The sequence below is a fragment of the Lolium perenne genome, chromosome 6 (genome assembly GCF_019359855.2).
Source record: "Lolium perenne isolate Kyuss_39 chromosome 6, Kyuss_2.0, whole genome shotgun sequence".
NCBI lineage: Eukaryota > Viridiplantae > Streptophyta > Magnoliopsida > Poales > Poaceae > Lolium > Lolium perenne.
Genome location: NC_067249.2, coordinates 181206639 through 181234502, shown reverse-complemented (window position 1 = coordinate 181234502; position 27864 = coordinate 181206639). Strand labels below are relative to the sequence as shown.

Genomic DNA, 27864 nt, shown 5'->3' with positions numbered 1-27864 from the left:
TTTCGCCCGTATAACTACACGACCGGCCCGGTCACATGAAAGCCGCCACGACACCGTTTCTTCGCCTTCCCCGCTTGGCCGCTTCCCCTCTTCCTTCCGCCTCTCGCCTCTCGGGCCACGCCATGCACCACCGCTAATCACTCGCGAGCATTTTCCCAAACTTCTCCCTGGCCTCACATCCCAGCTGCAAAGTTTTTCCCCAAAATTTTCCCCACATTGCGCTTGATCCTTCCCACATTGCGCCGATTCCTCGCATTTTCGTCGATTTTTTCCTTGGAGTAAGCCGATGTAATGGAGGGGGAGGACTCGCACGCCATGTCCGACGCCTCGCCGACCTCGCCGTGGGAGGAACGCGTCGTCGAGCACTTCGACGTAGCGTCGCCCAGCAGCGAGCGGTACATCGTCGACGATGAGGAGATGTCGGACGTGGAGTTGCCCGCGGATTCGCCGACGGCCCCTCCGGAGGCGGCCACCCAGCCTTCTCCACCGCTGCGGAAACGCCTGGCTCCGTCCGTGCCGTCGGACGTCCCGGAGGCGGTGATCCGGGCGGTGGACGCGGTGATCATGGGCGGCGGGGTCGAGCGCCTCCGCGAGATGGCCACCGAGGAGAACGGCGAGGTCTCGCATTTCATCGTGGACGTGCTGATGATCACGATGGGCGGCGTGGACGGCCTCGACGAGGGCAGCAGCAGGGCACCCAGCATTATGTCCAGCTCGCGCGCGGCGGCCATCGCGGCCGAACTCGTACCCTACCTTCCATGCGGCATCGAGCCGTCGCCGCGTACTCGGATGGCGCGTGGCCTCCTCGCCACCCTCAGCGCCTGCACCCGCAACCGCACCATGTGCTCCGCCTCAGGCCTTCTCGCTATCCTCCTCGGCGCCGCAGAGAAGCTGTTCGTAGGAATGGGCCAGAGCAGGGATTGGGATGGGACACCTCTAGTGCAGTGCATTCAGGTCCTCGGCGGGCACTCGGTTAGTGTCAAGGACTTGCATTCCTGGCTCCTCTTGGTCAAGAAGGCGCTTGGGACACGCTGGGCAACGCCGCTCACGCTTGCACTGGAGAAGGCTGTTGGCTGCAACGAGGCCAAGGGCCCTGCGACGACGTTTGAGTTCGACGGCGAGAGCTCTGGCTTGCTTGCCCCAGGGGACAACCGGTGGCCATTCTCGAATGGTTTTGGGTTTGCCACATGGATATATGTAGAGGCATTCCCAAACTCACGGAACACATCTATGGCCACAGTGGCCATGGCAGCCACTGCGGCATCAACGTCTGGGAGATCATCGGCATGGTCAGCGGCTGCCGCTGCTTGCACACTTGCTGGAGAAGGGATGAAGCCCCGTCTTTTCAGTTTCCTCACAGCTGACAACGACGGTGTGGAGGCCTATTTCCATGGCCAGTTTCTAGTCCTGGAGAGTGGGGCTGGAAAGGGGAAGAAGGCTTCTCTGCATTTCACATATGAGTTCAACCCAAAGTGCTGGTACTTTGTTGGTTTGGAGTACACAAGCAAGCAGGGTTTGCTCGGAAAGGTCGACAGTGAACTGCGGTTGTATGTGGATGGCAAGCTTCATGAGAGCTGTCCATTTGAGTTCCCACGTATCTTGAAACCCCTGTCCTTCTGCTGCATTGGGACGAACCCGCCACCAAGTATTGCTGACCTGGAGTACAGCTGCCGCCAGTGTCCATTGTTTGCCGAAATGGGGCCTATCTATATTTTCGTGGAGCCGATTGGGCCAGAAAGAATGACTCGGCTAGCTTCCAGGGGAGGAGATGCACTTCCCAGCTTCAGCAATGGCGCTGGTTTGCCTTGGAAAGCTAGCTGTGACCACATTAGGGAATTATCAGAAGATAGTTATGCACTTGACATTGAGACTGGAGGAAGCTTACATCTTCTTTATCACCCTAATCTACTTAATGGTCGATCTTGCCCCGATGCTTCTCTGTCTGGTTCAGCAGGTTCGTTCTATGGTTGAACTGTCAATCTTACTTGCCTTTCTTCATTTTAATTTACAAACCAGCCAGCCTATGAGTTCATATAAGAACCCCCAACGTAAAATGCAAAAGGCCAACAAAGAAAAAACACAAAAACAAGCAACCAGGATGGCCTTGCCTAGCTGTAATCATATCTTTGGTGTTACTTGGGGAGTTGAATCATGGTCTAGTTACAATCCTTGCCAAGGACACACAGATTTTTCTGTATTTTCTATTTGGCTTATCGGTTATAGCAGAAGAATAACTACTGATATTATCCTATATTGAATCTTAGGTACTCACCGAAGGCATGCAGAAGTTGTTGGGATGGTTCACGTATCTTCTCGTGTGCGACCTGCAGAATCTTTATGGGCATTAGCTCATGGAGGTCCAATGGCTTTACTACCATTAACTGTGAGCAATGTCGAGATGGATAACCTGGAACCTATACTTGGTGATTTGTCACTGTCTCTTGCCACTTCTTCTCTTTGTGTCCCTATTTTCAGGATAATTTCCCTGGCAATTCAACATCCTGGAAATAAGGAAGAATTATGCCGTACCCATGGACCAGAGCTTCTATCACAAGTTTTACATTATTTATTGGAAACACTGTCAAAACTGGAAAGTGGGAAGAAAGAGATACTAAATGACGAGGAGCTTGTTGCTGCGATTGTATCTTTGTGTCAGTCTCAAAGAAATGATCCTGGTCTAAAAGTGCAGCTCTTTAGCACTTTGCTTCTGGACCTCAAGATGTGGAGCTCATGCAACTTCGTTCTGCAGAAAAAGCTTCTCTCTTCTCTCGCAGACATGGTTTTTGCAGAAGCTGCTTGCATGTATGAAGCAAATGCGTTGCAGATGCTTCTTGATGGATGCAGAAGGTGTTACTGGGTAACTCGTGAAAGAGATTCAATAGATAATTTCACATTTACAGAAACTGAAAGACCTCTAGGGAAAGTGAATGCTCTTGTTGACGAGCTTTTAGTCGTTATTGAACTGTTGATAGGAGCGGCTTCTTCCACAATGGCTTCTGATGATGTCCGTCGTTTGGTAGGATTTGTTGTTGACTGCCCACAACCTAACCAGGTAACTGGACTCAGCACTGGCAATCAAGCCCAACATTACAGTCCTCTTGCCAACAAACAAAGAGTCTCATCCAAGTTTTGCTAGTGCTTCTCTCGTTCATCAGGATGATGTTTATACATGGAAATACTTTGTCAAATTGTTCCGAGTTTGGAATCTTGTATTTTGGTATAGTATGTTATGGTCACATATTTGGAGTACTCCATACTCGTCTGTCGTTGTTTCATAAAAAAATTCTGGAGAAAAATTAATTTTGTGTTAGTTAAACTATTGCCATATTTTTGAGTTATGTTCTGTGCAATTAATCAGTACAAATGTTTAATTGTGGATGTCGATAATGAGATATGCACCAAACTCAGCCTTACTACCATTGTATAGCTTCTTTAAGTGGTAACTGATTAAGAGAATTGTTCTGGTGATTTTTAATAATGTGCTTTGTTGGCAGGTTGCTAGGGTCTTGCTCCTCATCTACAGATTGATTGTGCACCCGAATAGTACTAGAGCACAGATGTTTGCTCAGTCATTTATTTCCCGTGGAGGTGTAGAGGCGTTACTTGTTCTTCTGCAGAGGGAGGCTAAATCGGGTGGTAACAATATTTTCAACAGTTGCAATGTGCCACAAAATGCTGCTATGTGGAATGGAGGTTCTCACTCAAAATCTAGTAACAGTGATTCAGTCTTGAAACCAGCCAGTAGTGAAGCAAACTGCAATCATGAGATCCAGTCAGTTGACCGTGATGAACCACCCTCTCATGAACCCAATACTGGCCTTGATGAATCCACTAGCAAATGGTGCTTACTAAAAGATCAGTTCATAAAGAATTTGGGTGGCACGGACTTCCCAAATATCACTGACAATGTTCAGAATAATGTATACAATATTGATAATGGTGATGGAGTACTTGTTGGGATAGTTCATGTTTTGGGCGCTTTACTTGCCTCAGGTCACTTGAAGCTTGCCTCACCTATTGCAAAACCAAAGTTGCCAAGCAGTTTTCTGACAACCACTAGTGGTGAAGGAAATTCCATGTTTGAAGACAGAGTATGTTTATTGCTCTTTGCATTGCAGAAAGCTTTCCAAGCAGCTCCAAGAAGGCTCATGACCAGAAATGTATATAGGTCTTTAATGTCTGCAGTGGTATGGTGTTCTTTAACTGACTTATTGAGGACAGATATGTGGTTTTATTTCAGCACTATGCTAATTGGTTGATACAATTACCATGCCTTCTATTAGATTATGTTATCACTTTTAAATTATTTGAATAAGTGAAATATTCGGAACATTAGTTCAAGCAGGACTTCCAAATAAAAGCTCTTCGAAGTTTATCTGGCCATGGTTCACACTAGTTCAAGTTTTACTCATTTAAGCATGTCACAGATCCAACTTATTTTACTCTATTGTCCTGAATTATGTCTTATTTTCTTGAATGCAGATTAATATTTCTTCAGGAAATGATAATGTAAACTTTCATGATTCGGGTTATCGCTTTGAACATATTCCGCTCTTGTTAGTTCTACTTCGTTCTCTTCCATATGCATCACGAGCATTCCAAGCTCGTGCTATTCAGGTACATTTACTAGATTGTTAAGATTAAATTATTTCCTAATAGTTATTGACATTAATGACTATATTATCACAGATGATATGCTCACAGAAAGTTGTTTCATTCTTTTTATTCTCTTGATTTACATTCCTTATACCAATCTCATCATTCTTGTCTTTTGATGTCATGATCATGCTAGGAATGTTATAGTTGCGTCCAATAAGCCCATTAAATGTTAGAAGAACAGCGAGTTACCCGGTTAGTTTGTGGGAAGCTGTGCGGAAACCCAAACATGATGATCTGATTGTTCTACATGCTCTTACAAAATAAGAAAATAGAGTACCTCCTTATATGCATGAATGAAGAATTCTCCATTTCTATGCTCTCAACATTTTTACGTTTAAATCGATGTCATATTAGGAATTTTAGTTTGTTCAGCTATCTAAATACTTTATCACATCCACAAATCAAATAATAGGTGATAATTTCCTAACGCCTTGGAAGATAGCAAATACTTAAAAAGGAGAACACAATACTTTTGTTTTTCATTGTCAATCTCATTTTGTGAGATTCTGGCATTCATGAAATTTCTTGTTGTTTATATTTTTCCAACTGTGACCACTATGCTGCAGCAAATGCCTGTAAGCGAATCAATCTTCTGGAGAGTGATTTTCAGTTTTTTAATGATAAATATGCAGCAACTGGCATGAGAGTAGCTAACACAATTTCCTTTTCTTTCTTTTATAGTCGTGTTCACTGCTTCCTCAGACTGGAATTATTAGTTTATTTATAAAGAGTATGTATGGTCTATGGATGTATGCCGAATACTAGGCAGGCCCACCCTTAATTTGTAACTAACTCTGTCGTCACCTTTTTGTCTTTCTCATACTGGAGTTACAGTCGTGTTCACTGGATCCATATGGTATATGGATCTATATGGATCCATATGGTATATGGATCTCAGCTGTTGGCGCGCCTAGCGCTCTGGCCCTCTGGCAGTACGTCCAGTTGTGGAGTAGACTCAGGGGCGCTGATCCCTAAACGCCGCAGGAGCGCAGCGGAAGGTACATAAGGCACTGGCGCCAACTATGTCGGTAATCCAGCTGCGCTCCAGCAGCGCCTTCTGTACCTTTCGCTGCCTCCTACGGTGTTTAGGGATCAGCGCGCAGACTTCCGGCACTATCTCTCTGATTGATTTCCCATCCAGCCACCTATCCTCCCAAAACAGGGTGGACGCTCCGCTGCCTATCACCATAAAGGTGGAGGCAGCAAAGACATCCCGCTCTGCCTTGGAGAACTACACATTGAGCCCGCACCAAAGTCGCAGGGGGTCGGTACGCATCCTCCAGAGCTACACCCTGAGGCTGATGGCCCTGCGAGCAAGGTCTGGGATCCCCAAACCGCCAAACCGTAGCGGGCGGCAGACCCTGGACCAGTTGACGTGCCAATGACCACCATGGACATCTGCCCTGCCCGCCCACAAGAATCCACATAGGATCTTGTTCACCCGCTTAAGTGCCTTCCTTTTGATGCTAAGCACTATGGGCTGATGCAGCGGGATGACTGCTAGCACCGAGTGGACAAGAGCCAAGCGCACAGCCCTGGGCATCATCGATGCCTTCTAGGTAGGCAGCTTGTTTGCTAGCTGGTCCACCACAGGCTGGAACGCCTCACCTGGAAGCCGCTGATCGAGCGTGGGATTCCCAGGTACTTGTCAGGGTAGAGTGCCAATTGTCACTCCATGACCGCAGCCGCACCGTTGGCCTCCTCCTAGGATTCTTTAGGATATGGATAAATATAATTTAACAGTACTCTTCCCTCTTACTCAGTTGTCAGTTTCCTCCGTATTACCTGAGCATTTTCTTGATTAAACCATGTGTAGTGCAGATAAGGTATGCCGGGAGTGAGTTTTGGTTTATTAGAGGGCCTGAGTCATAACTAGTACTCACTGTGTTGACAAGCAGTTCGAAAGTTACTATGTGCGGATGTGGCTGGTTGGCCATGATGTTAAAGAACGACTTGAGGAGCGACCAAAATTAGTAAAAGTCTAGACATGGTTAACGTCCTATACGGGTGCTGAGTTTTTGTTTTATTATTTTAGGAGCAACCAAAGCGTATTTGGATGGGACACCTGTCATTCTGCATCTTTTCAGATTAATTATTGCTTTTTATGGAAATTTTTATTTCACTTCAAATTTGATCACTTGTGCCTTCTATATCATTTCAGGATCTTCTATTTCTGGTTTGCAGTCACCCCGAGAATAGAAGTACTATGACTTCCATTGCGGAATGGCCTGAATGGATTTTGGAGGTTATGATTTCTAATCATGAGGTAATGTTTTCCTTGATGACAAATCGAACATGCTGCAGTGTATTACATTGAGAGGTGTTAGTTGTATTCTACATTTTTCCTTTTTGTACTTTTACTGCTGGCGATTCTAATATGTAAAGTTGATATTTAGATGGGTGATAACAAAGATTCAGATGGTGTAAGCATATATGAACTTGAAGATGTCATACACAAGTTTCTAATTATTATGCTGGAGCATTCAGTGCAGCAAAAAGATGGATGGAAGGCAAGTGACTATGATCTATTTTGTTTTTCTTTGGAGATTAACTTTATACATCCTTCCAGAAATATAAGGCTCACATGCTTTTCAAGATTTATCTTTGACCAATAACTTGTTCAATGTACATAGATTGTGTGATGCAAAATTGATATTGCCGGATTCTTATTCAAAAGCACCATTAAATGATAACTATTTCATATAAAATAATCCGCATATAGCTGGACAAACCATTGGTCAATACTAAACCTTGGAAAACCCCTGCACCTTTATATTTCTGGTCAATCCTAACCATTGGAGTAGGATTGTAAGCTTCTTTTTTGAGTATGGACTGCAAGCTTGTTTATGATAATGATGTTCTCTGACTTGATGCTAGCCAGAATTTTCTTTGACAAGGTTACTTGATTGTATCTTGATGGTATTTTAATGCTGTCATACTTCAGGATGTTGAGGCAACAATACACTGTGCAGAATGGCTTTCGATGGTTGGGGGATCTAGCACGGGGGAACAAAGAATTAGGTAACAAAAGGTCAATAAGCAGCAATGCTCCTGTGCCATAATTTGTTGTTAATTTATTATATAGTATCATATCCATGAGTTCTACATCTACCACCACAAAACACCTGCCACAAAACATGCCTTTTTTTTATTTACAAGGCACTAGAAGAAGTGTTTTTTTAGCTGAGTAGAAGAAGTGTTTAGGTGATAAAGAACACCCGAGTTCATAAGATGTTCAAGCATGACGTTATGCAGCCCTGCCTATCATCTGAACTGAAAATTCCTTCTAAATATCCTCCATGTGCCTTTTAAAAATAGCTTAGTTGAGAACCAGGATTCTAAATATCCTCCATGATTTTTTTTCAGACGTGAAGAATCAATACCAATTTTCAAAAGGAGATTACTGGGTAGTCTGCTTGACTTTTCTGCTCAGGAGCTTCGAGTTCAGGTAGATGCTACTTATTTTACAAGTATTTTTGCTTCGGGCTTGAAATTTTATTCATTTGACAATACAATACCTCAGCGACCAAGGCATGGTTTCTTGCGCATTTCTTTGTTGCAGTTTTCAACCTTTTTTTTACCTCGTGACCTATTCAGGTCCGTTTCGTTTCTGTTTATATAAAATAAAGGCAAATTCCAGAATAAGTCAGAACAAACCTGCGAATCTGTTGGGGCCTATGTTAACCTTATTTGTTATCCATTTTACTGGGGTCCTAAGTGAAAATGAAACAAGCTAACTCATGAGATTAGCACAAGAAGCTACATAGTGATTTTTTGCTTGTAAACCCATGCAAGCTTGTAGAACTCCCAAGCCATTTTCCCTGGCTTAAGATTCTGTTTTTGAAAGACCTTAGGCTTATCAAATGTGCCTGCAAATAATCATCTATCTGACACTTAAGATTAATTCAAGACTACAAATTAAGGTTGACCAGTCAATTGGGTCCATAGATGTAACATGGTTAAACCTGCATGGCCACTACTTTCACCACTACTTTCTGTGTATGAATATACACAGGTGCAGTAGACATGCATTGCCAAAGCATATTTTTTCATCAATGTAATCCCAAAGAAACAGAAAAAATGTGCATAATATGCGTTTGTTTCCCAAACTTAACTTTTGTTATAAAATATTATTCTACATTGGTCTGCATTGTTTATGGGTACATCTAAATTTGGACAAATCTGAGACAAGTTTCACGAGACGGAGGGAGTATTAATTTTTAAATTGTGCAGTTATGGTTTTATCATTTCACAGTTGATATTGTTTGTCCCTACAGCAGTCTGAAGAAGGAACTACTGTCGCAGCATCTGGTGTTGCAGCAGAGGTACCTAGAGAAGCAAAAATGCAAGCAGAAAAAGCTGCCCATCTCTCTGTAGTCTTGGCTGAGAATGCAATAGTTCTGATGATGCTTGTAGAAGATCATCTGAGGTCACGCAGTCAGCACTTCTTTACATCCTGCTTAATTGACAGTTCTGTATCTCCTGCATCAATGGCTTCCAGTAGGTCATTGAGCAGAACTGGTAGCGAGCCTTTAGAAGCTGGGGGATCAAGGCAGTCTTTGTCCAGTGATGCTGGTGGACTGCCGGTTGATGTATGTATATCTAGAACGGGCATATATTATCACAATATTGTTTCCGTAATTTTAGTTTATGCTCATAATTTAATGTAGCTCCAAGTTTTCATGCTCTTTTAGTGTTCTTACATGTATATCAACCTTTTCCTTCTGCGATATTTGTGTGAATTTGCGGGATTCTATATCATTTTGTTGCTGAATATGTTAATTCATCAGTGGCATCGTATTGGTTAGGTAATATAAAAAGTCCAGTTTCTAGCGAAAATTTCTCATGAATATAATGATGAGTAAATGATGGTATTTATTTTTAATTCAAGGGTCAACGAGGACACCATCCATTGTGGGAATTACACTATTTCTTGGAATTCCACAAGCATGTGTACACTATTTCTTGTCAATAAGGCCACTACCCATTATAGGAGTTGCACCATTTCTTAGAACTCGAGAAGATGTGTGTACTATTTCTTGGTAACAAGTATGAGTATAATCTAGAAGTATACTGTGTGTAGCATAGCTTATTTCAGAATTTTCCCTTCATAGTCCATAGTCTCATGTTCACTTTCATCTACTTCATACCATCTTACTTTATTATTTGTGTGATTTTTTTACAGGTTCTTGCTTCTATGTCTGATGCAAATGGGCAAATTTCTGCTGAGGTGATGGAACGCGTAACGGCAGCAGCAGCAGCTGAGCCTTATGGATCTGTCAGACATGCATTTGTATCCTATGGGAGCTGTATTTCAGATCTTTCTGAAGGTTGGAAGTACAGAAGCCGATTGTGGTATGGTGTATGTATTCCATCCAAATCTAATATCTTTGGGGGAGGAGGAAGTGGTTGGCAAGCTTGGAAATCTGTTGTAGAGAAGGACTCCAGTGGGAACTGGATTGAACTTCCATTAGTGAAGAAATCAGTTGCAATGCTGCAGACACTTCTACTAGATTCTGGATTTGGGGATGGCCTGGGCTCTGGAGGGGTATCTGGCGCTGGCATGGGTGTTATGAGTGCACTTAATCAGTTGTTAGATAGTGATCAACCATTTTTTTGCATGCTCCGGTTGACTCTTATTTCGATGAGAGAGGGTGATAGTGAGGAAGACAACCTCTTTATGAGGAACATTAGCATGAAGAATGATATATCAGAAGGATTGGGCTCTCAATCTGGAAGCGCGATTGCGCTTGATGGTAACTCTTGCTCTTCTGCCAGAAAACCCGAGTCTGCACTTCTATGGAGGTACACCATGTCAGCTATTTAGTATCATCTATATAATATAGCAGTGCCAGAAAAGGATTTGATCCAGAATTATCACATCATAGTTGATAGTAGCCAGTGCCTTTCATTCTATACTCCATACTATTCATTTTGTCCATCACTTATTCATTAATATTTGGAAACTCCTGATTTTGCAGAGTGCTTGGCCCCGTTCTGAATATGCCAGTTTCTGAATCTAAGAGACAGAGGGTTCTGGTAGCATCTTCTGTTCTTTATTCTGAGGTAAAACTATTTTTCACCTATGGGAGAATATGATCTGCATCTAGAAACATACCAGTCTTCCATGTTATTTTTCAGATTGAACAATTCCTCGTAATCACCACACCAGACACGATTGTGAACTATGAACTATTGAAAAAGTTCAGAACACCCCTATATTTCTTGGTGAAGTTTTGGTATTTAAGTCGAAATTTGAACAAAATACCAAAATTTTACCTAGAAATGCTCCTCTTCCAAACAGATAGCGGTTTTACAAATGTGGATCAAATCAGACAATCAGTGTTGTTTCCAACTGTTCATCGCCACATTACTTTCTACGTCTTGGATTTACATGCCACACAAGAAGTGGAATGAGGAGGAAGGAGCTGTAATTTTGTACCCATGGCATGCAGACCCAGGAAGTAGAAGGTTATGTGGCGATTAACAGCAGAAATAACATGCTAATTTGATGCAATTGTAAATCATAACCATCCTTTACTTTTACCACGTTGTTTCTTGAAATCCAATGAGCGATAGGGTGCTAAGTTAGTTTCTGTGTATTGAAGGAACCTGGGCCACCTTTTTCTGAAGTGTAGCATATAAACCATGTTCAGAATTTTTATGATCACTGTTGCAGTTTTCCAAATACTTGTGAGTTAAATTGTCCTGATGCACAAAGCTTGTTTCCCCCACTGTTTATCTAAAGCATCTTGGGTCTTAACTTTGAATTGGATGTTCAAAGCTATCCTCAACCCTTTATATTTATATTTGTTTTGAGTTTTAGCAAGGAAATCTACCTTCGCGCATTTAATACCTTCATGACTAACAACAAAGCCACAGACCGTACCAAAAGATAAGAAATCAGGGAGCAATTTATATGGAAAGACCCCTAATGAGGTGAACTGATACAGGTTGCTCTCAGAGATATCACTTCAATAGCGACCTTTCAGAAGGTTCAAGTAAAATTCGCTGTGTTTGGCCTTAAGAAGCGTGGACCACTTTTTTGAGGAAAAAAAGAGCCCCGCTATTTATAAGACATGATGTAGGAAAATCGTATAACTCTATGCTGCTGCTGTATTTCTGCTTATGCTGTTTGTTTAGTATATAAATCCAGCAAAGTTTGTATTCATGAAATTTATGATATCTTAACAGGTATGGCAAGCTGTAAGTAGTGACAGAAAACCATTAAGGAAGAAGTATCTCGAATTGATCATGCCACCATTTGCAGCTGTCCTGAAAAGATATCGCTCAGTTTTGGCTGGTATTCACGAGCTTACATCTTCAGATGGACAAAATCCACTAGTTGTTGATGATTCCCCTTCTGCTGCAGATGCTTTGCCCATTGAGGTAACAGTTGATTCTAACTAGGTCGTACAAGATAGCTAACTATTGCAGTTCTTGGTTCTTGTGCCCTTTATACTTCTGATCTAGCAATGCTGGTTAGAATCTTACAGCTTTCTAAAAGAAATTCTACTTTTGCAACACAACTCTGAATTTGGCACGCTTATGACCATCTGTTTTTTTTTTACAATTGCTTACTTTGTACATTCATTTTTATGTTCGAGAATTTGTTCTTAGATGGTGATTTGGATCTTGAGCATGACTAATTGTATCTAGACATAACGTTTCATTAAGGTTTTCATATTTCATATGAAAGATTTTGTTGCTCCTCTTGGATAAAGATCTCATCATTGTTTGTATGCATAGTTCTATGTGTTCACAGTGGGATTTTTGTTTTGCATTAAATTCAGGCCGCGGTTTCAATGATATCACCTGGGTGGGCTGCTGCTTTTGCTTCTCCTCCAGTTGCAATGGCATTGGCTATGATTGCTGCTGGTGCCTCTGGGGCGGAAACAATCGCACCACCCACGAATAAGTTGCGCAGGCGTGACACCTCATTGCTTGAGCGTAGATCAGCTAAATTACACACCTTCTCAAGTTTCCAGAGGCCTCTCGATACAACACCAACCATGTCTTCATCTGCACCGAAGGACAAAGCATCTGCAAAAGCTGCAGCCTTGGCCGCTGCTCGTGACCTTGAGCGTACCTCTAAGATTGGCTCGAGAAGGGGTCTTAGTGCTGTAGCAATGGCAACTTCAGGACAGAGGAGGGCTGCAGGTGATATTGAGCGAGCCCAGAGGTGGAATACATCTGAAGCTATGGGTGCTGCATGGATGGAATGTCTGCAATCTGCTGATTCAAAGTCTGTGTCAGGAAGAGATTTTTCTGCCCTTTCATACAAATATGTTGCACTTCTTGTTTCCAGTTTTGCCTTAGCACGGAACTTGCAACGAGTTGAGGTATGTTGACGCCAAACTGAACACTTACCAACATAGAACAGACCGCTTATCAACATCAAACAGAACACTTCCGCTTCTGATATTTAGTATTTTCAGATGGAGAGGCAAACACAGGCTGATATTTTGAACCGTCGTTGTGCATCTGTTGGTGTTCGGGCATGGCGACGTCTTCTTCATTGCTTGATCGAGACAAACAGACTCTATGGACCTTTTGGAGAACTTCTATGTACTCCCGATAGTGTACGGAACCTATCTTGTTTTTCTTCTACACTTGCATTGATATAAAAAACCATCATGATTTTTTATTACTGTACAGTTCTTATTGTACTTTTCTACATTTTTTCATATAGATGTTTTGGAAGTTAGATTTTACTGAGTGTTCATCAAGGATGAGAAGATTTATGAAACGAAACTACAATGGGTCGGATCATTTGGGTGCAGTTGTTAATATTGAGGAGCAGAAGCTTCTTTGTGATGGCGTTGAATCCAGTCCATGCCACACAGAGGAAGAGAACACTCAATTTATAAATGATCTCCCAAGAAGTTCGTTGGTTATAGTGGCTGAGGCAATGTCAGTGGATATAGGACATGAAGATGCTGAGCAGACAGAAACTGAGACTATTTGCAGCAGTGTAGATGATCAACTAAGAAATTCCTTGCAACCTGATCCTTTTAAAGGATCAGTGGATTCAAGAAGTTCGGACTTTTCTGGTGTTCGCAACTTGGTTAGATCCACAGTAATTGCACCTGGTTACAGATCCGGCGAAGAAGATAAAAGAATTATAATTGAACTTCCCTCAATAATGGTGCGACCACTGAAGACTGTGCGGGGAACCTTCCAAGTAAGTGTGTGCTAATGTACGTACTTCCACCTGTATAGTTATACCTGGTATATAAGCTTTTCTTAGGGAATCCAAAGAGTTTCGATTAGTAGTGCCAACTTTCTCATTCGTGATTGTAGCATATATTACTTGAAAGCTAAAGTTAAATGGATCACGGAATATAAATGCATGCTTCCCTTATTTCTTAATACAGCTTGAAACTTTGACGTAGCTTTCTTTGCCTTGACTGGATTCTGATCGACCTTGGTTCTCTCATGAGTTTATGTTGGAGCAGCAGCTCACCTCCTCTTCCTTGGTCCCTGGCGGCTGGTGTGGTTTTTCTGTCTTAGGGTTAGCTCTCCTCCAACTCCCTCCTTTTATAGGTCAGCACACATATGGGCTTGGGCCACTTGGGCCAGAAACATGTCCAGTGTTCAACACTCCCCCTCAAGATGGATGATAGATATCTATCGATCTCATCTTGTCACATGCCAAGTTGCATTCCCTTGTTCCCAGTCCCTTTGTCAAGCAATCAGCAATTTGCTTCCCAGAACTGACATGAGTAAGGCTGATAATCCCAGCATCAAGTTTCTCTTTAATGAAGAAGCGATCAATTTCCACATGTTTTGTCCTATCATGTTGGACTGGATTATTTGCAATACTTATGGCTGACTGATTGTCACACCAAGCTCTCAAGGGCCTCTTTCTGAGAAGCTTCAACTCGCTCAGGAGATGCTTCACCCAAAGCATCTCACACACCCCTTTAGATAAAACTTTGTATTCAGCTTCTGCCGTTGATCTGGACACAACTGTTTGTTTCTTGCTTCTCCATGACACCAGATTCCTCCCACAAACACACAATAGCCTGACGTTGATCTTCTATCATCTCGACAACCAGCCCAATCAGAGTCGCTATAGCCATCCACCTCAAGGTGCCCACTCTTTGCAAACCACAACCCCTTTCCCGGAGTTCCCTTCAAGTATCTCAAGATTCTGTGCACTATATCAAGATGCCCACTCCTTGGTTCATGCATGTATCTGCTCACCACACCCACGACATATGTAATGTCTGGTATGACACAAGTACAGGAGTCTCCCAACCAATTTCTGATAATTTTCCTTATTCACTAGCTCACCTGATTGTGCAGTCACTTGATGATTTTGTTCAATTGGGGTAGGGGATGCACGACATCCCATCATGCCCATGTCACTCAAGAGATCTAGGGTGTATTTTCGTTGACATAAAGATATTCCCTTCTTCGTCCGAGCCACTTCTATGCCAAGGAAATATTTTAGGTTGCCCAAATCTTTCACCTCAAACTCCTTGCTCAGACACTCCTTCAATCTCTTTATTTCCTCTTGGTCATCTCTAGTGATGATAATGTCATCCACATAAACTGCAAGAATGGTGATCCTCCGCTCAGCGTGTCTATAGAACACCGTGTGGTCACCATTGCATTGACCATACCCCATACCACACACAACTCGTCTAAACCTATCAAACCATGTCCTTGGAGATTGCTTCAGACCATACAAGGATTTCTTCAGCCTGCATACTTTTCCCTTGGTCCGTGAGGTACCAAAATCTAGTGGTATCTCCATGTACACTTCTTCCTGCAGGTCACCATGTAAGAAGGCATTCTTGACATCTAATTGATGCAACTTCCACCCAAAGTTAGCAGCACATGAAACCAATATTCTTACTGTTCATCTTCGCCACTGGAGCAAACGTCTCATCGTAGTCAATTCCATAAGTTTGACTAAACCCTCTAGCGACCAATCTGACCTTATAATTTTCTACCTTCCCTTCAGGATTCTGCTTCACAGTATAGATCCACTTACAACTCACTGCCTTTTTCCCTGCTGGCAATGTGGTTAGCACCCATGTCTTGTTTTTCTTCAATGCTTCCAACTTTTCTATCATCGCTTCGCACCACTTCGGATCTTGCTTTGCTGTCTTCCAATCCTTTGGAATTGACACGGTTTGTAGAGAGGCCACAAAAGCTCTATAGGAAGGAGACAAAGCCTTGTAAGAAACAAATTTTCTAATGTCATGTTCATCAGAAACAGTTTGTAGAGCATGCATTTCGCAAAGAGCCTTCCTTGCCACTTCACCCTTTCTGGCTGCTTCACGTGTCTCTTTTTGCAATGCAATTGGTAGATCCATTGTGTCAGATGGGCTGCTAGCACTGCCTTGTTGCTCCCCCTGCACATGTGGCTGATGTCCTACTGCGAACTCACATCACTACCTTCCTGCTCCCCTGCACATGTGGCTACCGTCGAGTGTACACTTGGAGATTCTGTGGCCACCGATCCTGAACAGGAGCAGGAATCTGGGGAGAATCAAGCGGAACCGTACCCACTATTGGTTGGACTTGAACCTGCACATAACCATCAGGTTTACTACCCATAGAATCGTCCTTAGTGTGAGACACTACCTTCTCCCCCTCATGACCATCTTGCAGAGAGTGAAGTTGGTCAAGTTCTGCAAACAACAAGCTCAGATCAGTTTGCTCACCATAGAATGGCTCGGATTCCCTGAAGGTGACATCCATACTTACAAACATGCGTTTTGCAGAGGGACACCAACATTTATACCCCTGCTGACTTGAGGAATAACCAACAAAAACACATTTTACTGCTCGTGGGTCTAACTTCCCAATCTATGGTCTATGGTCCCGAACAAAGCATGTACTGCCAAATAATTTCGGAGGGACAACAAACTTATTTTTTCCAAACAACAACTCTCATGGGGATTTCATACCGAGTATCCTGGAGGGTGTCCTGTTAACCAAAAAAATGGCTGTCATGACTGCTTCACTCCACAGAAACTTGGGCACATTCATTGTGTACATCAGCGAGCGAGCTACTTCCAAAACGTGTCTGTTTTTCCGCTCTGCCACACCGTTTTGGGGAGGGGTATCTGGGCAAGTCATTTGATGAAGAATACCTTGTTCAGACAAGAAAGCCCCAAAGGTGGTGTTCAAATACTCCGTGCCATTGTTAGTCCTGAGCACCTGCACCTGTACTTGAAACTGATTCTTTACATATGCATACAAGTTGTAAAAACAGTGAAACACCTCATCCTTGTGGCGCATCAAATAAATCCAAGTCATACGAGAATAGCAGTCAATACAGGTAACAAAGTACTTCATTCCATTCACTGACACCACTGGGGAAGTCCATACATCTGAATGAATAAGCATAAAAGGAGATATGCTCCTAAGCCCCTTACTCACATATGAGGTTCTTGTATGTTTAGCATATTCGCAAGCATCACATGTTAACTTGCCATTGCTTATTCCACACATAATATCAGGAAATATTCTACTCATCTTATCGAAAGACACATGTCCCATCCTACAGTGATGGATCATAGCTTGTTTTTCCTTGTTTTCCATGGTTGCAGCATACACCAACTCTGGCTGCACCCCTTTTTCCACATACCAGAGCCCCTTACGCCTGGTGCCAGTCCCAACCATCTGCCTCGTCTTCCGCTCCTGAATCACGACACTAAACTTGTTAAGAGTCACACTACAGTCTATGTCATCAATGAGAGCACTCAGAGAGAGCAAATTAACAGGAAACGCTGGGGCGTGTAGAATAGATGACAAAGAGATGTTTGAAGTGCATTTTGCTGTGCCTTCTCCAACAACAGGTTGTTTTGTACCATCAGCAGTTTGAATGGTGCCTTTGTGAGTAGGAGGATGCTTAATGTAAGACTCAAACACACCGAATTTACCCGCAACATGCTTAGATGCGCCAGAGTCAAGAATCCATTCTGTATCATTCTCATTAGTAGCAAGGGATGCTTTTTCAGAATTACCTTCATCCATGGAGACCAAGTTAGCAAAGTTTCCATAGGCAGCACCATCCACTTCTGCATCCTTTGACGTCCCATTGTCCGCTTCAGTCGCCATGTGTGCACTCTGACCACCGGAGTTTCCGATGTGTCCTCCTCTACCTCTAGCAGTTTGACGTCATGAGTATCCACCTCTACCTCCTGACATCCTACTTCCCCATCTGTTATATCCCCTGCCTCTACCACGAGTTGGGCAGTACCACTTCAGGTGACCAGTATCCCCACAAATGAAATAGTCCCTAGTCTCTTTCCACTGTCTACGCTCGGTCACAGCAAACGTTGGAGCTGACACAACTTTCTCATCTGCTGGTTCCAGAGAGAGCCGCACCTCCTCTTGACCCATTGCTGCAATGGCCTCGTCAAGAGTGGGCAAGGAGGTGTGGTGCAGCAGAGATGCCTTTCTACCATCAAAGCACTTAGCCCCTCCAAAAACTTGAGCACACGCCTGCGCGCTATCCACTTTTGCCCTGACTCGATGGAGGCTGCATCATAGAGTTTGAGAGGGTCACAGTTATCCTGATCAGCCCATAAGGCTTGCAGCTCTGCCACATATGCCATCACTGTCATGTCCCCCTGGCAGAGATGGCGAATCTTCCCATCAATCTGAGCAATGAGCATGACATTTCCCTTACCAGTACTAGATGGACAAGGTCTTCCATATTTCAGCAGTTGTGGACAACCTCTCCACGAAACGCCCAATGGAGGGCACCACCGAGTTCAACAGCCACCCAATAAGAAGAGAGTTGACGGTTTCCACTTCTTTCCCTCAACACTAGTCTTGTCTCCTGGTTCTTTGACAGTCCCCAATAAGTACCCATCAAGATATTTCTGATCCACGGCCAACATTGCCCTCCGAGACCAACTCAGATAGTTGGTAACCCCCTCTAGCTTGATGTTTGTGGGTGATAGGTCAATCTTCTGAACCACTTCTTGTCGGGAACAATGGCCTCAGAGCCACCCCCTTTTGAGAGAAACATCGTGAGCTGCTCGAGAGCCTCCGCAAGGCCTTTGGGCTCACCCATCTGCACTCTCACCTTCACCCAGCAAAAATAACAAACAACTTCGGGGCACGCTTACTAGCAACCTCCTTTCACCAGCAGCAGGCACACACAACTCTAGAAACCACCACCCCTGCTTCACTCATGGACGAGCAGCTGCACGCAGCAGCAAGAACCACAGTCCAGCTTGTCCTTCTCCTTCCCCTTGCACGCAGCACCACCTCGTCTCCTCTCCGCCGCGCAGACCCACTCCCTACATGAACCGGCTTCCCTTCAGGCCCCACTACCGCCTTGCTCTGATACCATGTTGGAGCAGCAGCTCACCTCCTCTTCCTTGGTTCCTGGCGGCTGGTGTAGTTTTTCTGTCTTAGGGTTAGCTCTCCTCCAGCTCCCTCCTTTTATAGGTCAGCACACATATGGGCTTGGGCCACTTGGGCCAGAAACATGTCCAGTGTTCAACAGTTTAACTAGTTATTACTCGTCATTTGAGTCTTTGAAGAGTTTGATCCATCCTGTAATCTCTAACAAGATTCCGTAGTAAACTCTGGTGGTACTCTAAGAACTGTAAATAATGTGGGTAGGAAGTGAAATATACTATTTAGAAGGAGTAATTTTTTTTGTTTTTGAAACGGAGTAATTTATGTTAAACTTACAAGGTTCCACAGGAAGCAAGCCACAGATTAAGCAAGTTGAAAACTGAAGAAGAAAACCCGAGCCTGACACCCACAATCAAAATCAACAAGCTAGAATTAAATATGACTAAAACATTGTTTGTAAATCAATTATTAACCCAGCTTGTCAAAGCCTCAGCCAACTGTTGGGGAACTCTACCCTTCAAACATTCAGAACCAACAAATAACAGTCTTTTCCATCTGTTGTGGTTAGGGTGCACCTGTTCTTTGTCTCCTAAGATTCCAGCACACTGACGATTTTCTTAATCACCACCTTGTGATCGAACTAGTTCAAGAATATCAAAAACTTGAATAATTGTGTCCGAACCTATCTAAATCAAGTTCCAGCAGCTCAGACTGAACTGACAAGTTATCTGTGTTCTTATTTGCATCGTTGCACAATGCTATTCCTATTCCGCTCCATGAGTGAAAATTTGGCGCACTAAAGTAATATCTTTTCTCAGGTCACATCGAAGAGGATTAACTTCATAGTTGATGATCATATAAGCGATGATGACAGCTACATGGATGATGTTGCATCTACTAGTGGCCAATATGATCAGCAAGAGAAAGATAGGAGCTGGTTCATATCTTCACTGCATCAGATTTATAGTAGAAGGTAAATAATTATTTGTTGTTCTCTGGTATTCATTAAAATTGTTACCTAATATTAAGTTAACTGAAGCATTTTCAGATTTTTAACCATCTGTGCCCCTTCTCGTGTGTCTGCGGATCAACACTGCTTATTTAGTGCTTATGTATGTATGTATGTATGTATGTATGTGTCGTACTGAATTCAAATTAATTGTTGCAGATATTTGTTACGTCAAAGTGCTTTGGAATTGTTTATGGTAGATAGATCAAACTTCTTCTTTGATTTTGAGGTACTTCATTGATGAGATTCACTTTACGTTGTTTGAATCTTATGTCTGAGTATCCATTTTTAAGTTTTATCTTAACTATATCTAGGATACAGAAGCACGTAGACATGCTTATCGGGCTATCATTCACACCAAACCCCCTTATTTGAGTGATATTTTTCTAGCTACCCAGGTTGGTGTTCAACACAGTTCAGAAACTTGAATGTTTTGAATCTACCCCTGCCAGAGGTACTAATCTATTATACTTTTGTTTTAGAAACCGGATCAAATCCTAAAGCAGACACAATTAATGGAGCGTTGGGCCAAATGGGAGGTATATGAGTGCAACTCTTTTGTAGTCATGTATGTTAAGTAGAGTAAAGATGTAAGTATAGCCTCCTTGTGCAGATTAGCAATTTTGACTACTTAATGGAACTAAATACACTTGCTGGGCGAAGTTACAATGACATCACACAGGTAGTCTTGCTTCATAATTCTCATTTATGAATCCGATAGGTTCTTGCTTGTGTTTTCTGTTAATGATTCCTACCTATTTCTGCAGTATCCTATCTTCCCGTGGGTAGTATCAGATTACCAGTCGAAAACATTGGACCTGGAAAATCCTTCCTCGTACCGAGATCTTTCAAAGGTAAATTTTATATGTCTGTTCTCGCTGCTCATAATAGTAATGTACTAATCTAGACCCATTTTATGTATTTCCCTGCTTTTCCATTTATTTACACGGGTGATGGTACTTGATTTTTCTCAATGAAGCCAATTGGTGCTCTAAATCCTGCACGTCTGATGAAATTCCAAGAGCATTACTCTAGTTTCAGTGATCCAATTATCCCAAGATTCCACTACAGTTCTCACTACTCTAGTCCTAGCACGGTGCGTATTTTGAGATCTTGCATCCTTTATTCAATTTTGCTTGTTTGTTGTGGCTTTTGTTTGAGCTAAGATGTACTGGGTCTGTTCCAAATTATAAGACGTTTTGGTAGGCTGGCCTACTAAAGCGTCTTATAATTTGAAGCGGATGTACTACTTAGTATAAAGTAATTCCAAAATATTAACTGGTTCCTCGCTACATTTAAATGGCAACCCCTCCTGTGGTTGATTAGTTGTGAACCCCTCCTGTGGTTGATTAGGGTGAACCCCTCCTGTTGTTGATTAGTGTGAATCCTCCTGTAGTTGTTTAGTGTGACCTTAATAATAATTATTATTAAATGTACCTTGATTGTGATGATGGTGTGTTGATATTAACCTCTACTGCAGGTATTGTACTATCTTACCAGGATAGAACCTTTCACTACCCTCCATATTCAGCTGCAAGGTGGCAAGTTTGATGATGATGATCACATGTTCTCTGATATCATCCGAACCTGGAATAGTGTCCTTGAAGACATGAATGATGTAAAAGAGTTAGTAAGTTCTGTTAAAAATTTGGCCCGACAAATTTCCTCATGAATACTGCACCGTGCACAGTACTTATTGTAGAAATCTAATTACTCCGTATAATATTTGTTGGAATCTAATCATGTGATTATTTCTCTAGGTTCCAGAGATGTTTTACCTTCCTGAGGTATTTACTTACGTGAATTCTGTTGACTCCGGGATGAGTCATCTTATCAAAAAGCTAGGTAAGTTCTCTTCGGTCTTATACACATAAGAGAACCAAGTGTAAGTCTGTAGGGAAAGACATAGCACTAGCATTTCAGATGGCTCACTGTTGGTGCTCAACTACTTCTTAAGTTAATACCATATATTGTCGTCATTTTAGCATTTTTAAATAATCTTTACGCATACAGGGAAGCTGATCCCCGTAAATTTGAGTTTCGCTGCAGGCTCTGTACAATTACCTCCTTGGGCTGAGAACCCTGTTGATTTTATACATAAACATCGGAAGGCTCTTGAGAGTGATCATGTCTCCGCTCATTTGCATGAATGGATTGATCTAATATTTGGGTACGTTAGTGTTGTGCTGTTCCGTTTATGTTGCCACTTCATAATGTCACCTCTTTATTTCACTCAATCGTATTCACTCCATAACATCATCGCTTTATTTCACTCAAACATATTCATAGAAGTAAAAGTCAGTATGTTAAATAAAGATGGATGTAAAGAAAAGCAATATATTTGATGACTTCTTTTAACAGACACATCAGTAGGAAAAATATTCAGTGTTTACACCTTTAATTTATTGATCTTTATATGCTTGTATTAATGTCATATAATTAATCATCTCTATTTATACCCTTTTCTCATACAATACTTCCTTGTTCAGATATAGACAAAGAGGTAAAGAAGCAGTGATGGCTAACAATGTTTTTCCCTACGCTACATATGAGGGGACGGTAGATACTGATAAAATTGCCGATCCAGTAAGCTCTTCGCACTGAATATTTTTTATTATCTCAGTAACCATCTAGCTTTTCACATTTTTCTGAAAATACTGAAGGTGCAACGGCGAACTACACAAGATCAAATAGTGAATTTTGGACAAACGCCATCCCAGTTGCTGATAGTTCCACACATACGGAGAAGACGATTGGCCGATGTTTTACAGCTGCAGGTGATTTTTACAAGTATCTTTCATGTGTTTAAATTGATTTATTGGTGCAAATGCTTGTTTTTAATTGTAACCATCCCAAGTAAATACAAAGACCTTTATAATCACCTTTATCATGTACAAATTTCAAGACACACTTGCTGATTAATGATGTGATAATTTATTCAAGGGATATAATTAGACACTATTCAAGAGTTTATAGGCATACTAGGGATACATCCATCTTAATATTTGCCTCAGGGAAAATATCAGCAAAGCATATTGCAAGTTTTTTTTAAAACATAAGGCCAAAGGCCCAGCTTTAAATTAATAAAGCCACAACGGCAGAGTTACAAAGTGCTGAAAACAGCTTACAAACATCAAGGACAAAACACACTAAAGATAACAAAGAACGCAACTTGATCTTGATGTCATCATCTAGAGGGGGAGGCAAAGCTTAGGAGAAGCAATGCCGTGCAGCTCGCCACCGGAGAGCCCTGCCGACATCAAGTCTTGGCGCAATGCAGCCAGCCTGCCATCCGCCTCCACCTCCGAAGAAGGCCCCAACCTTCTCACCTTGGATCGTAGGGCGTCGAACCATCAGCAGGCGGAGCAGCTCACCCTAGAGCACGCAAGAGCACCTGGGCAGGGTGCCAAGGACCATCGCCAGACAAGATCACCGCACGCAAAGACCAACGAGCATCGCCACCGGCCACCTCACCGGCACCCCAAAAGACTTCAGCTTCCAGACAGAGCTCGCCGAAGAAGAGACGGCAAACGCCGCCACCAGCAGACCAAAACACACACGCAGAACGCCCACCTCCCGCCGTCCCAAGGCGACGTCTCCAAGGAGAAGAACGACTCCGGAGCGCCGTCGCCGCCCAATCCGTAGATCTAAGGTTTTCACCCGGGCACAAGGGGAGGGTGGGGGAAGGAGGATGTACCTCGGCATCGCCTCCAAGAAGGATGACGGCGTCCGAGACGTCGCCGACGCCGTGGACGCCCCGCCGGCCAAGGATCTCTCCCGGCCAGAGCCCCCGAACCTGCCACCCCAACAAAGCCCGTGGATCCGGCGAGGACGCCAGGCTCCATGGCCTTGGGGTGGGAACTGCGCAGCCTCTGGCCGCCGACTTCAGATCTGACGCAGGGTCGACGGGGCAACCACCGCGCCGTGAGCTCCCTCCTCCACCTCCACGCCACCCACGCGACCATGGAGGCGGTCTCCAGCACCAGCCAGCGCCCCCCGCCGCCAGGGCCCGCGCCGCCCTCACCTCGCAGAGGCCGCCGCCTCAAGTGCCCAAGCTCCCTCCAGAGCGGACGTCGGTCGACCACGCCCTGGCCCCGGCCGCTCCGGAGGAGCAGATCGAAGCAGGGTCGTCTCCCGCCCGGCCGCGCCGGCACCAGCAAGCCTCGCACGGCATTCCTCCTCCGATCGCCGCGCCAGGAGCCGAGAGCTTAAATCCCCGCCGCCCCCTTCACCGGCGTCGCGGCCTTTGACCGGCGGCGTCTCCGGGGACGACGAGGAGGAGAGGTGTGGCTGGGGGAGGCGGCGGCGGCGGGCTAGGGTTTCGTCCCCCGGTCACCAGGAGGAGGCGACGCGGGGGTGCGAACGGTCCTACTAGAGGAGAGGTGTGGCTGGGGGAGGCGACGCGCGGGTGCGAACGGTCTTGATTATATCGTACTTCAGAGTTGCATGTTAATCTTCCTTCCCGGTCCATGCAACTGTGGTACTAATGATGAATGGGGACATATCAGTGTATTTTGCAAAAAAAAAGACCTTTTCCTTTTAAGCATTTTATTGATCTAAGGCGTCTTTTTATGGCTGCAAAATGTATTTGTTTTGGGATTTGTTGATTCCTTTCCTTCAAAACATCCCACGGAATGTAAATTTGGATGCCACTGAACTTATGTGACAGATGAGGGTCTCATTCATCGCACTAGTCATTTAGCTCAAGATTTTGCTAAGTACGCACTGTGTACCAAATCTGTATGACAGAAGTTCATTATTTGCAGAGATGGTTTACACTCTCCAGATGGCTTACAAATAGTTAACATTACGCTTTGTATGGCCATGCCCTTTTGGCTAGGTTATCCGCCATGTGGATCTTCAAATGCACCCATGCAAAAAAAAAAAAATCAATTTTATTTTCAGTTGAGAATTTGTCTCGTGTTTCTGAACGTGGAGACCAAATTTATATTTCACATTGCGCACGACATGATAATTGGTTTCACATGTTTATAAACAGATTTTTTCCATGACTTGTATAGTTTTCCCAGCACAGGAGCTTCCAAGTGCGTTGAGCACTGGATACTTTCCTATCTATCTCATGACTTACTGCTGACTTTTTCGTTTTCTGTGCAGACAATATTCCGGAACCCAAGTGAAGTCAGATCGTATTCACTTCCTAATCCAGACCAGTGCAATGTTCCTGCTAGTGCAATTCTTGTGTCAAATGAGTGTATTGTAGTCGTAGATGCAAATGTGCCTGCAGCACATGTGGCACTGCACCATTGGCAGCCGAGCACTCCAGATGACCAAGGGACACCTTTCCTATTTCATCACGGTAGAAATGCCATAAACTCAAGTGGCGGCGCAATAAGGCGCATCTTCAAAGGACCTGCTTCTGCAGAAGACTATCATTTCCCGAGGGCGATAGCTTTTGCTGCTTCTGGAATCCAAACGTCATCAACTGTTGTCATTACATGTGACAAAGAGGTTATAACTGGTAATTATTGTATCCTTGCCTCATCATTTCTCTTTCTTTCTTCTCCTTCATTTCCTCGCCTTCTTTGTACTGAGCTCTCCTAGTTCTTATCTAGACGAAACCTGATGTCCAGCCTAACACACTACAAGATCATGTGAAACAACCAGTTTCCTTATTAGCTTCTCAATAAGATGATATACTCCCTCCGACCCATATTACTTGTCACAGATTTAGTACAACTTTGTACTCCCTCTGTACGAATGTATCTAGACACGTTTATAAATACATGCGAATCTACACAAATCCGAGACATCTAATTCGGGACAGAGGGAGTACTAAATCTGCGACAAGTAATATGGTTTGGAAGTAGTACTACGGCAAAACAGGGCTTTGCCGTGCAGCCCAAACGCTGTATTTAAGTATGATATTACCACATTAGGGTTCTTCATGCTATCATTTTATGTAAAAAAGTGGTTTTTATGCTATGAAATATTGTCAGACTGCTCCTTCCCTGAGTTGTTTCTGATGTCCATTTTTCTTTCTGTAGGTGGGCATGCAGATAATTCTGTGAAGTTGATCTCCCCAGATGGTGCAAGGACCATTGAAACTGCATCTGGGCATATTGCTCCTGTGACTTGTCTCGCACTATCTCCAGATAACAATTATTTTGTCACAGGATCTCGTGATACAACAATTATACTATGGAGGATACATCATATGAGCTCTTCACATTGGAAAAATGCTCCAGAGCCTCCACCTTCTACACCAACAACACCAAGTAGTCCTGTAGCCAATAGTAGCAGTAGCAGTACAATCAGAATTTTGGAAACCTCCAAGAAGCGGCGAATTGAAGGTCCTATGCATGTTCTAAGAGGACATCTCGGAGAAGTAACTTGTTGTTCTGTTAGTTCTGACTTGGGACTTGTTGCTTCCTCTTCACATATGTCTGGTGTCCTTGTACATTCCTTGAGGACAGGTCGGCTCGTGAGGAAGCTGGATGTGGGAGAAGCACATTTGATATGCTTATCTTCTCAAGGAATTGTATTGATTTGGAATGAACCAGAGAAAAGACTATCCACCTTCACTGTTAATGGAATATCAATGGCTACCTCGGTTCTGTCACCTTTCTCAGGGCGTGTTAGTTGCATTGAGGTTTCTAAGGATGGCCATTTCGCTTTAATTGGAACAAGTTTATCTGGTAGTAGTTGTGTTTGTGGTGACTGTACTGCTACTGATGAAGATTATGCAATGGAGAAGCACGGTGATGATGAGGATGTAGCAGAGTCAAAGGAGATGGGCCTATCTGTTCATGTGCCCTCGATATGCTTCATTGAGCTACACAAACTCGAGGTGAACACTCAATATATATTTTGAACTTATGTATTGATCCGCCTTATTTCCTATGAGCAAAACTCTCACCAGTAAGAGATATCATGTCAGGTAATTCATATGCTGAAGCTGGGAGAAGGACAAGATATCACAGCTGTTGCTCTAAACGAAGACAACACTACCCTTGTTGCCTCAACAGCTGATAAGCAGCTAACAGTCTTCACAAATCCTTCTGTAAGTATTCCATGTGTTTACTGAGTTACATTTGTCATCATTGTTCCAAGGCCCGATTGACACATGTTCGCACTTGCAACTAATTTTCTCATTAGCTACCTCAATCTTGCAGTTGAATTCGAAAATAGCTGATCAGATGTTGCATGAAGGTGACGGGCTTCTGTAGCTGCGAGAAAATCATCGCTGACTGGAACTATTCTTACGCACCGAAGCTCCAGCGAACACTGCAGCAGGGGGGAGATACATAGGATGCTTGGGGAGAATGGCACAAAATCTGCACAGGAAACAGAGGAGTTTGCAACATATCCCGCGCCTGGGTCTTGGTGGACTTGTACAGATGGCTTCGCTTCGGTTTTATGGACATTGCCGTTTTCCCAAGTGGTGAAACATGCCATACCATGGAGAAGATCCAGGGCTGCCTTTGGGTTGCCGACAGAGGGATTCAGAAGCACAAACCTGAATGCTGCTACTACTCTGCTCTGAGTACTTGTGTCAGTTGTGTGATAGTGTGTGCCTTACATGGACGTCGGGCCAACTGCCATTTCTGTACAAAATCTCGTCCAAGTAATTGATCATCTTTTCATTTGTTTGTGCACGGCGTGTACATGTAATCCTCCGCTCGCAAGTATTGCCACGTGTTCATTGAAAGAACAATGTCTGCCCTTAGTGTGCTGCATCTAAAGCTTCAATACTATAGCTAGAGGAATCAACATGTATGCATGGCTTCATCGCATGTTCAGAGGATTCATGATATTTAGTTCACCGCCCAACTCAGAGAACTTCTCATCTAGTGGTTTCATGAATATGTCAGCCAGCTACTTCTCGGTTCCGAAGT

The 27864-nt window shown here is 43.5% G+C and overlaps 1 protein-coding gene and 1 pseudogene across 2 annotated transcripts; one reads left to right on the top strand and one right to left on the bottom strand.

Annotated features, from left to right (window-relative positions):
- Positions 1-54: 54 nt before the first annotated feature.
- LOC127306776 (BEACH domain-containing protein C2) lies at positions 55-27620 on the top strand. 2 transcript variants are annotated; one of them, XM_051337478.1, is made up of 31 exons: positions 55-1954; positions 2265-3052; positions 3495-4187; positions 4483-4617; positions 6821-6925; positions 7056-7169; positions 7604-7680; positions 8026-8107; positions 8937-9251; positions 9845-10464; positions 10641-10725; positions 11854-12048; positions 12453-13001; positions 13098-13241; positions 13352-13843; positions 19818-19972; positions 20168-20237; positions 20323-20406; positions 20491-20547; positions 20622-20690; positions 20776-20862; positions 20988-21104; positions 21489-21638; positions 21769-21853; positions 22058-22178; positions 22498-22594; positions 22672-22785; positions 25124-25487; positions 26014-26816; positions 26907-27029; positions 27179-27620. In XM_051337478.1, the coding sequence occupies exons 1-31, from the start codon at positions 292-294 to the stop codon at positions 27275-27277; spliced, it is 8652 nt and encodes a 2883-aa protein (XP_051193438.1). In that variant the 5' UTR covers positions 55-291; the 3' UTR covers positions 27278-27620. The 2 variants fall into 2 exon arrangements, with proteins under 2 accessions (XP_051193438.1, XP_051193439.1); XM_051337479.1 differs by having other exon boundaries at positions 27142-27620.
- On the bottom strand, positions 15321-18706 carry LOC139831997 (uncharacterized; annotated as a pseudogene).
- Positions 27621-27864: the final 244 nt, after the last annotated feature.

Coding starts and splice junctions, on each gene's coding strand:
- LOC127306776 (XM_051337478.1), top strand. CDS start 292: ATGGAGGGGGAGGACTCGCACGCCATGTCCGACGCCTCGCCGACCTCG. Junction 3,053..3,494: donor ACTGCCCACAACCTAACCAG/GTAACTGGACTC, acceptor CTTTGTTGGCAG/GTTGCTAGGGTCTTGCTCCT. Junction 7,681..8,025: donor ACGGGGGAACAAAGAATTAG/GTAACAAAAGGT, acceptor ATTTTTTTTCAG/ACGTGAAGAATCAATACCAA.